Source organism: Elephas maximus, chromosome 4 (assembly GCF_024166365.1).
Source record: "Elephas maximus indicus isolate mEleMax1 chromosome 4, mEleMax1 primary haplotype, whole genome shotgun sequence".
NCBI lineage: Eukaryota > Metazoa > Chordata > Mammalia > Proboscidea > Elephantidae > Elephas > Elephas maximus.
This window is the reverse complement of record NC_064822.1, coordinates 105,646,500-105,658,684: the sequence shown is the minus strand read 5'-3', so window position 1 is coordinate 105,658,684 and position 12,185 is coordinate 105,646,500. Positions and strand designations below refer to the sequence as shown.

At 41.5% G+C, this 12,185-nt stretch overlaps 1 protein-coding gene across 2 annotated transcripts in view; it reads left to right on the top strand.

Moving 5' to 3' along the window:
• The window catches only part of LIMA1 (LIM domain and actin binding 1), a 101,609-nt gene that overhangs the window by 31,506 nt on the left and 57,918 nt on the right, over nt 1–12,185 (top strand). For both annotated transcript variants that reach the window (XM_049883098.1, XM_049883099.1), the window contains one exon: nt 2,774–2,915. In XM_049883098.1, the coding sequence (XP_049739055.1) occupies nt 2,797–2,915 (119 nt within the window). In that variant the 5' untranslated portion in view covers nt 2,774–2,796. The remainder of the gene's footprint in view (nt 1–2,773; nt 2,916–12,185) is intronic.

The window sequence follows — 12,185 nt, the reverse complement described above, 5'->3', positions numbered from 1 at the left end:
TTTGGTATCATGTTAAAGATGTTTTAGTATATCTGGAAGTGTTTCTTTAATTTTTTTATGCATAGAAAAGTACACTATATACTATTTACTAAGACAAACATTTGACTAATTGACATTAGGTACAAACCGTACCTAACTCTTCAGTTTACAAAATGGAAAGCAGACAAATTGGTATGATATATTATTTGGAACATTTAAAGAACATGTGTAGAATTAAGGTAATTTTATCCAAGAAGAGATAATATAAAAAACTAACATGTATTGCTTACTTATCCTGTATTAGAGTCCTTTCTTCTTTATCTTATAAGAATACTATGAAATAAGTACTGTTACGATGGATGATAAATCCAAGTTTTAGGGAACAGCGCACAGCTTTAAGTGGTGGGGCCAATACTTATATCTGTCTGTCTCTAACACCAGAGCTCCTCAGCATTAAAGCTAAACCAGTTGCCATCAAGTATGTTATGGTGACCCCATGTGTGTCAGAGTAGAACTGTACTTCATAGGGTTTTCAGTGGCTGATTTTTTGAAAATCACTAGGCCACCTCTGGAAGGACTCAAACTGCCAACCTTTTGGTTAGGAGCCAAGCGTTAACAGTTTGCACCACCCAGGAACTCCTCATCAACATCAGAGAGCACTGTGTTGCCTTCCATGAAGGCCTGGTGGCACAACGGTTAAGTGCTCAGCTGCTAACCAAACGTTGGCAGTTTGTACTTACCCAGCCGCTCTGCTAGAGAAAAACTTGATGATCTACTTCCGTAAAGATTACAGCCTGGAAAACCCTGTGGGGCGGTCCTACTCTGTCACATGACTGGCTATGTGTCAAAATCGACTTGATGGCACCTCACAACAACAATAACATTGCCTTCCAACACAGGGACTAAAACAAACAAACAAAAAATAACAAGCATAGTGTTCTTTTCAGTCCAGGTTTTAGTTGGGAGAACAAGTACTATATGTGGAAAAGTAGGGTTGCCCTGTCACTTACTTTGCCTCATAAGACTTGTAGTCTTAGAAATTTCGAAGTGTGAAATGGCAGCCTAAGTTGCTTGATTAAGAACACTGTGTGTTCTACTGTTGTCAGGGTAGTTGGGAGCAGTACTTCATGAACCATACATTCTACCAGGTTAGTTACACTCTGTGGTTGTCAAGAGCAGCAAGTAGTATGTTAATTTACATTTTTCACTCTTCAAGTAAGGAAACTACGGACTCATTTCTAATCCCACCTCTTCTGGACAAAGGTTGGAACTCCTTTGGTAATCACTGGGGCAAAACGAAAGCAAAAACAAATAATCCAGGTTAATGGATAGGGACTAGGTGATGTAAAGGGCCTGGCTTTGTGTATTATTTGGCTTGAAGGATTTTAGAAGATAATTTAAGTGTAGAAATCTTATCCTTTGAATTTAAAATACAAGCAGTCCCCAGGCTACGAACGTCCAACTTATGCACAACCCATAGTTATGAACCAGCCCTTGTAAATCTTATTATTAAAAATTTGAGGTGCATGCAGTGGTTTGTAATAACAAACGGGTACTACTCTGTGATGTACATCAAAACATTATTATTATTTTTACTGTACTATTATGTTAAATATGTTTTAGGGTATCTGGAAGTGGTTCTTTAGTTTTTTTATGCATAGAAAGGTATGCTATATACTGTTTTCTAAGACAAATGTTTGACTAATTGACATTAGATACAAACTGTACCTGTTTGATTTACATACAAATTTGACTTAAAGATGGACTTAGGAACAGAACTAGTTCGTAATTCAGGAACTGCCTGTACATTATCCTTCCCCCAATCGTTAAAAGGCTTTAAAATAATAAGAATTATAACAACAGCCAATATGAATATATTATACTTAAAATGCCTCTTAATAGTACTATGCCAAACCAAAACCAAACCCAGTGCCATCAAGTTGATTCTGATTCTTAGCGACCCTACAGGACAGAGTAGAACTGCCCCATTGAGTTTCCAAGGAGCACCTGGCGGATTCGAACTGCTAACCCTTTGGTTAGCAGCGGTAGCACTTAACCACTAGGCCACCAGGATTTCCTAATAGCTTTTTTTTTTTTTTAAATACATTATCTCCTTTTATCCACTGCATCAAAACCCTATAAAGGGTAGGTCTTATCCTCATTTTTCAGCTGAAAAAATCTAAAACAGAAAAGATTACATAATTTATTCAACGTAACACAGTTATGATTTCAGTAGATATCTGCCTTGCATCACAGCCCTCACTCTTTTTCCTATACCATACTGTGTCCTCAGCTCTCTCCCCAACGCTGAGTGGTCAGTGATGCAGAGCTTGGGGAGAGAGGGTAGCCAAAAAGAACTTGGATGTAGGTAGAATCTAATTTGGACCTGATTCGATTGAGATGGTGATTGTGCCTCCCCTGAGATGTAAGTCAGAAGAGGGGAACATTTCTCTCCAAATGTGACTTTGGCACAGGCTTAAGTTTTTTTTTTTTTTTAAGTTCAAGGAAAGGCCAATTGCTGTTTTCATAGTAGGGTCAGTCATAGGATGATGGAACTGGAAGGGACCTTAGAGATCATCTGGTCTAACCTTCCTATTTTACAGGGAACTACAACCCAAAGATACTGAGTCATTTGACCAAGGTTACACAGTTAGTTTTTGGGAGAACTGGTAGAGAGATATGGTCTGCTGGTCTAGGATTCTTTGCTTTCTCACTTACATCACACTGCTGCCAACTCTTGGATGCTGGAGAATCCTCTTCTGTGTCTAATATTCTGATTTTCTTTATTGTATAGGTATTTCAGTATCTGTAGACAAGATGGAATCAGCTCCATTTAATAGACGGCAATGGACATCGATGTCATTGAGGGTAACTGCCAAGGAACTTTCTCTCGTCAACAAGAACAAGTCATCAGCTATTATAGAAAGATTCTCCAAGTAAGTACTGATCCTGGTCCAAAAGGACCGTCTGTCTTGAGCAAATATTACTCCTTGTCAGGGAAATCGGCAAAGGAAGTACATGATATAAAATATCTTTCTTGAGCACTTTCTGGATTCTAAGCACCATACAAGGTACTGTGGAGAAGGAAGATGATAATAATCAGAAGACATATTTTCTGTCCTTGAATTTTTTTTTTCAGTTGGAGGAGGAAAATGTTGCACAAAAAGATAAGTATAAAACATAAAGCAAAATGTCAGCAAGTCCAAAATGAATATGACTGAGGACTGGATACTGAATAAGAGAGGGAGTGACTGTAATGGACACAGCACAGAAACATTTCATTATTGTACAAAGTTCTGTTGGACAGTGCAAACCACATAGGCAAACTTTGGCCCACTGGCCACCTGTTTCAGAAACTAAAGGTTTATTGGAACACAGCCACACCCATTTGTGTATTGTGTGTGGCTGCTTTTGTGCTACAAAGGCAGAGATGAATAGTTGTGACAGAGACCATATGGCCCACAATGTCTAAGATATCTACTATCTGGCCCTTAAAGAAAACGTTTGCTGACCCCTGCCCTAAACCACGAGCTCTTCAATATGAGGGCCCTTTTCTACTTGTTTTATACCCCCAGCATGTAGCACAGTGACTGGGATAGTAGGTGTAATGGATTGTATTGTGTCCCCGAAAAATTTGTGTCAAGTTGGTTAGGCCATGTGTGGTTGTCCTCCATTTTGTGATTTTTCTATGTGTTATAAATCATAATCTCTGCTTGTGGTTAAAAAGGATTAGGGTGGGATGTAACACTCTTGCTCAGGTCATATCCCTGATCCAATGTAAAGGGAGTTTCCCTGGGGTGTGGCCTACACCACCTTTTATTTTACAAGGGATAAAAGGAAACAGAAGCAAGCAGAGAGTTGGGGACCTCATACCACCAAGAAAGCAGCTCTGGGAGCAGAGTGCATCCTTTGGACCCGAGGTTCCTGTGCTGAGATGCTCCCAGACCAAGGAAAGATTGATGACAAGGACCTTCCTTCAGAGCCAACAGAGAGAGAAAGCCTTCCCTTGGAGCTTATGCCCTGAATTTGAACTTCTAGCCTACTAAAAAAAAAAAAAAAAGACTGTGAGAAAATAAGTTTCCCTTTGTTAAAGCCATCCACTTGTGGTATTTCTGTTATAGCAGCACTAAAGTGACTAAGACAGTAGGCATTCAACTAATATTGAAAGAATGGTATATGTAAATAATATACATATTATTATACAGAAATGGCAAGCACATTTACTTCACTCAAGTAGAGATGCCGTAATGGCAGATATCGGGAGAAGAGCTTAGGGTAGTTGGTAGGTTTGCCTCATTAGTAGAGTTTGTTAATAGGAATCTACTATACATTTCTTAGAAAAAAGATGGTTAAGATTTGAAGAAAGTGATTCTGGTAGCTATATCTAGGATAGATTAGTGTGGCAGAGTCTGACAGATACCATAGGAAGTTTCTGTAATTTACAATGTCACCTTTTCTTCACTAACAAATCTATGTGGAAAACACTGTATTTCCACCAAACTGTTAACCTTGGTTATTGCTTGGGATGGGTGGAAGTGGGGGTTAAACTGCATACTTCTTTTTACCTTCTACATTATGCACTTTTATGTCAAACAGGTACTATTCTTATAAAAAAGAGAGAGAAAGAGGAAGAAAGAGAACCAATAAAGATACTTCTGAGAAAAGAGATGGAGAACTGGAAAGCAATTAAGACTTGGTCCCTGACCTCAAGGAATTTAGCAGTATAGTTAAGTTCCCCAAACTTCCCTGATCTTAATCATCACTTGGGGTACTTTTCATGGTGCAGTGGTTAAGAGCTCGGCTGCTAACCAAAAGGTTAGCAGTTCGAATCCACCAGCTGCTCCTTGGACATCCTATGGGGCAGTTCTGTTCTGTCCTATAGAGTTGCTATGAGTTGGAATCAACTCGACAGCAACAGGTTTTTTTTTTTGGGGGGGGGTGGATACTTTTCTTAGTATTATACTTTATTTGTCTATTTCTGTGTAAAAAACCATCTCCAAAATTTAGTGGCTTAAAATAATGACAATATTTATTTTGCTTGTGAATCTCCAATTTGAGCAGGGCTTGCTGGAGACAGTTTATCTCACTCAGCTCAAAAACTAGGGGCTATTGGTGATGGTTAAACAACATGGTGAATGTAATTAATATCACTGAATTTTACCCTTAAAAATGGTAAAAATGGAAAGGCTTTTATTATATATGTCTGTCATGGATTGAATTGTATCCCCAAAAAATATGGGTATCAATTTGGGTAGTCCATGATTCCCAATATTGTGTGATTGTCCACCATTTTGTCATCTGATATGATTTTTCCATGTCTTGTAAATCCTATCTCTATGATGTTAATGAGGTGGGATTGGTGACCATTATGTTAATGAGGTATGGCTCAATCTACAGGTTTAGATTGTATCTTAAGCCAGGCTCTTTTGAGATATGAAAGAGAGAAGTGAGCAGAGAGACATGGGACCTCATACTGCCAAAAACAAAAGCCAGGAAAATAGGGTATTCTTTGGGCCCAGGGTTCCTGTGCTGAGAAACTCCTAGTCCAGAGGAAGATTAATGACAAGGACCTTCCTCCAGAAGCAACACAGAGAGAAAGTCTTCCACTGGAGCTAATGCCCCGAATTTGGACTTGTAGCCTACTAAACAGAGAGAATAAACTTCTGTCTGTTGAAGCCATCCATTTGTGGTTTTTCTGTGATAGCAGCACTAGAAAACTAAGACAGAACTTGGTACCAGGAGTGGGGTGCTGCTCTAACTAAAATACAGATACCTAAAATTTGGAAGCCTAGATTGCCTTGAAAAGACTGTTAGTAGAATTATGGACATCAAAGACGATTCTGGTGAGAACTCAGAAGGAAGTAAGGAGAGCTGTTATATTGCAGACAGTGCAGACAGCGAGAAGCAGCAGCGAGAACTGGCAGCAGTAGAGAACCGGCAGCAGTAGAGAGCTGGCAGCAGTAGAGAGCCAGCAGCAGCAGAGAACCAGCAGCAGCAGAACCAGGAGACTAGTACAATATAGCACTGGAGCTGACCCACGGAGCAAGAGAGCTGAGTGCCTTTAGCAAGAGGTTTCCTGGTAGAGTGGGGTGCCTCCGAGCACTTATCAGTGGAGCTAGGCTTGCCAACCCATGAAGGAAGAGAGCTGAGTGTCTTCCAGCTGAAGTTTACTGACGGTGTGGGGGTGCCTCCAGGCACTTATCAGTGGAGCTAAAGAGCTTTGGAACACTTGCCCCAGCAGGACAGATATGGGCAGTGAGGCCCGAGGGGACACAAGACCAAGAAACCAGGAAGCAAAAGCTGAAAAGAGAAGTAACACAAGAAGAAGCCAAGCTGCCTCAGTCTCAGAGGGCATGGCCATGACCTCTGGGGTCTCAAAGGGTGGAGCCATGGCCTCTGGTATTTCTAAGAGTGGAGTCACCACTCAGATGGACAAGGAGAACAGTGCAGCTAAAGCGTAGGGAGCAGAGTTCTAGTTCCAGGGCCTGGAAGGTGGAGCTGAAGCCCAGGGCCAAAGGGCCTCCACTCAGAATCCGGAGAGTATGGCCAATACCTAGAGTCTGGAGGCAGGGCCATTGTGTAAATGGTCTTAGAGAATTATTTTCAAGTCTTGAGGGCTAAGGTAATGTGTTCTGATTTGCTTGGTGCCTGTTATCCCTTTCCTTCCTATTTCTTCCATTTGTGGTGGAAATGTCTAGCTTGTGCCTGTTCCAACATTGTACTTTGGAAGCAGGTAACTTGGATACTAGATTTCACAGATGAGGAAGAATTTTTGGATTTTAGACTTGAAGTTGATGTAAGACTTTTGCTGTGGTATGATGAGGTGAATGTATTTTACATGTGGCAAGGACATGGATTTTGGGAGACCAAAGGGTAGAATGTCATAGATTGAATTATGTTCCCCCAAAATATGGGTATCAATTTGACTAGGCCATGATTCCCGGTATTGTGTGATTGTCCATCATTTTGTCATCTGATGTGACTTTCCTATGTGCTGTAAATCCTATCTCTATGATGTTAATGAGATGGGATTAGGGACCATTAGGTTGATGAGGTAGCACTCAATCTACAGGATTAGATTGTGCCTTAAACCAGTCTCTTTTGAGATATAAAAGAGAGAAGCTAGCAGAGAGACACGGGGACCTCATAGCACTGAGAAACTAGAGCCAGGAAAATAGGGTGTCCTTTGGGCCTGGGGTCCCTGTGCTGAGAAACTCCTAATCCAGGGGAAGACTGATGACAAGGACCTTCTTCCAGAGCCGACAGAGAGAGAAAGCCTTCCCTTGGAGCTGACACCTTGAATTTGGACTTCTAGCCTACTAGACTGGGAGAATAAACTTCTGTTTGTCGAAGCCATTCACTTGTGATATTTCTGTTATAGCAGCACTAGATGACTAAGACTGTACCTTACCACAATAAGTAAACAAACTAGGGACTATAGTCATCTAAAGGCTCGCACACTTGCAAGTCAGGTGGTTGATGTTGGTGGTCATCTGGGATCTCGGCTGGATTCAGAACACCTACACGTGGCCTCTCCATGTGGCTACTTGGCTTCCACATAGTATCGAGGCTGTGTTCCAAGGGCAAGCATCCAGAGGAGGAGGGAGGGAAGGAGAGAGAAAGGAGAGAAAAGATCAGAAGTTGTGTTGCCTTTTATGACCCAGCCTGAGAAGGTACACAGGATCACTTCTGCTGCATCCTCTTCATTAGAAGTGAGTCACTGTGGTGGATCATATTCAAGGGGAGGGGAATTTGTCAAAGATTTTGTGGACATGTTTTAAAACCACTATATACAGCTTTCCAGCCCCTCCCCTAAAGATTTGAAGTGTCTGAGATTGGGCTCAGAAATTTGTATTTTCAACAAGTATCACAGGAAGTTTTTACCATCAGGGAAGTTTAGGAAATACTGGTAGTGGAAGAGATGGACTTGTGAACTTGAACATAAAGCAGAATGAATGAGGTTTATGATAGGAGTTTCAAGCAAAGGGTTGTGGAAGCTGAACGTGAATAAAGGGAATGGGAAAGCAAGAAGCCTGTCATGGAGAAGTACAGGAGGGAGAAAGAACTGGTACAGTTCAGTTGGGGCCAGATAATGGAAGGCCTTGAATGCTGTACTGAGTTTAGGATTTAGTACTGAGATCAGCAGTGGAAGCCATTGAAGGTTTTCATGCAGGGAGGATGACATGATCAGACTTATGTTTTAGAAAGATGCTCTGGCAACAGTGTAAAAGGTAGACTGCAAAGGTGAGAGATTGATAGTATGGAGACAAGTTATGAAGCCTTCTTAGGAGCCCAACTGGAAGATATTAAGGGTGGGAGGAATGAAAAGGAAGGGAAGGATCTGAGACAGTGCTGAGGTGTCATTAATAGGACTTGGCAACTCGCTCTTCTGCAGAGAAACTTCTCTACATTTTTACCCTTTTTCACCATCCCTAGCCCCATCTCTCTTGTAACTGAACTTGGCTTTCCGTTGACTTGTATTCTTTCTCTGAGTAGCTGCTGCATGCCTTTTCTCCACATGCTTTCCAGGCGTCAGAGTTGCTGCTCTCCTTTTATCTTCACTACTGTTTCCCATCCATTGTTTTTTTATGCCTTATTCTGAAGTTCTAAGCCCATGCTTTGAGAGTCACAGCTGCCACATGGCTTCAAGCCCTCCTCTCCACCCTCCGTCTCCAGCTTCATTTTCTTCTCAGTGTTTCTCAGTGCCGGGTGCCATTGGCATTTTGGTTGAGGCAGTTCTTACATGTGCAAGGTGTTTATCATCTTGCTCTCCTCCAAATGCTAATAGCATCCCATGTCATTGTGACAACCAAAAAAATGAGAAAAAAAAAGGGAGAGGAGGAGAAAATCAAACAAGTTTCCCCCATATTTCCAAATGTTCTCTGGGGCCAATAGTGCTTCCAGTGGAGAATAACTGGTCCCATAAATGACCTGGCTGATACTTTAGACTCAGTTTCTTAATCTTCCCTGCTTCTTCAGCCTGCACTTTGTCTCCTATGCCCCTCCCTCCAGCCCCAGCCTTATCATCACCCAGGCTCCATTTCTGAAATTGTGCCATTGCAAAACCTACTTTCTGATAGAGCCTCCTGTTCTTCCACTGTTCCGCTTTCTCATTCCCACTGACCTTGCTCTTCAACCTCACCAGGACACTCAGGCTCTAGATTTCAGTCCCCTTCACTTCCCCTGTGCCTAATTTAGTCAGCCACTTTCTCATTTCCTCCCTCACTCTCTTATTCTGTCATTGCCCAGCCCAGCCAATTTTTTTTTTTCTTCTTCTTCTTCTTACTGTGCTTTAGGTAAAAGTTTGCAGCTCAAGCTAATTTATCATACAAAAATTTATAAATATATTGTTATGTGACACTAGTTGCAATCCCCATAATGTGACAGCACACTCTCCCTTTCCACCCCGGGTTTCCATGTCCATCCAACCAGCTCCTGTCCCTTTCTGCCTTCTCGTCCTGCCTCGGGAGAGGAGCCGCCTATTTGATCTCACGTAACTGTTTGAACTAAGAAGCACACTCTTCATGAATATTATTTTATATTTTACAGTCCAGTCTAATCTTTGTCTGAAGAGTGGGCTTCGGGAATAATTTTAGTTCTGGATTAACAGAGCATCTGGGAGCCATGGCGTTGAGGGTTCCTCCAGTCTCAGTCAGACCATTATGTCTGGTCTTTATATGTGAATTTGAGTTCTGCACCCCACTTTTCTCCTGCTCTGTCAGCGACTCTCTGTTTTGTTTCCTGTCAGGGTAGCCATTAATGGTAGCCAGGCACCATGTAGTTCTTCTCCAGCCAGTTCTTAACTGGAGGCTTTGGGCCTTGTAGTAGCACCAATAAGAGGAAGTTGGAAAGGGCCGTTCATCTTAGGGGCCCTCTTAATCTTGCAGAGAGAAAGTGCAAAGAGACTTTAGAGGTCAACTTCTTACAGCAGTAGGTTCACTGTCTTTTTCTCATGAAGGTTATTAGGGAAAATGGCAATAATACAGAACTGTAAACCCTGAACCCATTAATCAGAATCAGTGTGCCAGGCCCCATGCTAGACCCTTGACATACATTATTTCTAATCTTGACAAAAACCCATATGAAGGAGAGGTATTGTCCCTGTTTAGTAGTTGAGGAAACTAAGATGTAGAGAGTAACTTGCCCAAGTTAATGTCTTAGTTTGTTTCTCTCTGGTACTTTTCTTCTGTTCATATATTTTAATACAGTGAACTTGTTTTGAAGGATGAGTAGAATTTTTTTTTTTTTTTTTTGCTTGTTTGTTTTTGTTGTGTTGTTAGTTTGCGACTTTGGAGAAACCCTATCTGTTACAGAGTAAAACTGCTCCATAGGGTTTTCTTGGCCATCATCTTTGTGGAAGCAGATTGCTAGGCCTGTTCCACAGTGCCACTGGGTAGGTCGAACTGCCAACCTTTTGGTTACCAGCTGAGTGCAAACCATTTGCACCACCCAGGAACCTTAGGACGAATAGAATTTTATGTGGTAGGCTGCGAGGATGATGGGGGCATTCCAGAGGAAGGGGACTAACAAGACATTAAGACACAGAAATGGCACAGGGCATAATATGTACCTACTGAAAACCAGGAAATTAGTCTGTATGTCTTCTCCAGGCTTCCTACTTACTGGAGACATGTTGCTAATATTGTTTGCTTTTAGGGTTCACTCAAAGCAGATTGCTGGTCTGTTTTCCACAAAGCATATACTCATTTCTATTTTCAACACCTAGGGACTTGCTTTTCCCATATTTTGAAACACTCTATTATAGGGTTACCATTACGAATTGCGTCAAGTCAGTTCCGACTCCTGACAACCACATGTGTGTCAGAGCAGAACCATGCTCCATAGGGTTTTTAAAGGCTGATTTTTCAGAAGTAGATCTCCAGGCTTTTCTTCCAAGGTCCCTCTGGGTAGACCCAAACCTCCAGCCTTTCAGTTAGCAGCCGAGCGCATTAACTGTTTGCACCACCCAGGGACAGTTTGGGGTCAGGAATTAGTTAAAGCCTATACAAACCTAGTTAAGAGACTGTAGGAAACATTCGGAGGTTTCTGACCAGAGACTAATATAAAAGTGGTATTTGAAGAAGCTTAATCTGGCAGATGTTTGCAGGATTAGCTTGGTGGAGAAATAAGTAAAATCCTTTTATTTTCTACTTGTAAACAATACATTTTAACTTCATATGTACAAAAGAGTAATTTTTCTAGCTTTAGAGCCTGTGTCTCATCACTTCTAAATAAGATATCATTTATTTCTTTAGCTTAAACCTCTATACTGTATAAGTCATTAAATTTGAGGTAAGGAAGGTCCCATCGATGGATTAATTTGAACAGCTAACTTTGGTTTCGCTCACCATTTACTTTAGTATAACATGATCCTTGGAAACCCTGGTGGTGTAGTGGTTAAGTGCTACGGCCCCTAACCAAGAGGTTGGCAGTTCAAATCCTCCAGGCGTTCCTTGGAAACTCTATGGGGCAGTTCTACTCTGTCCAATAGGGTTGCTATGAGCCAGAATTGACTCGATGGCAGTGGGTTTTGGTAATGTGATAAAAAAAAAAAAAATTTGGCTCTTTAGGTGGAGTTTTGTTTCTTTGTAGAAGGCTCCTCTTTGAATCATGTATTTTGGGAACTAAAGGGAATCTATCCCAGGAGTTTTCAAACTATGTTAATTGAGTTCTTCATAGGAACCTCGGGGCCAATTTTGGGAAGAAGGATCCATCTAAAGAGAAATTCCACTCCAGCCTCTACCAGAGTCCTGCTTTGACCATTTTATATGTTAGGTTCTAAATAAGATATCGTTTGGACGAGAGTCCTGTAGCCATGAGACTTTGAAAACCGCTGCTCTGCAGATAAGGGACATGCTGTCTAGCAATTCTGGCTGATCACATACCAAGATAGTGGCAGAGCTAGACCCAGCAGGCAGACCCCTCAAGGACCCCCCACCAGCATGCCATCCACCATATCACATCTCCTCCTATTCTTGTTATAACTTTACCCATTTAGTAGTCCCAAGAAAGAATAGGGTTCATGTCTCATTTTCTGGGATTATTATTCTTTTGTTAAGGAAAAAATGACTTTCAACTCTCTCTGGTTAGCTTCCTCTTTCTTTGCTCCTCTGTAACTTTTTAGCGGTGAAATTGTTCCAGAAGGAAAATACATTGCCTAAACCTTGGGAGTTTCCATTTTCCCTTGTTGGCTTATGTTCCCTTTG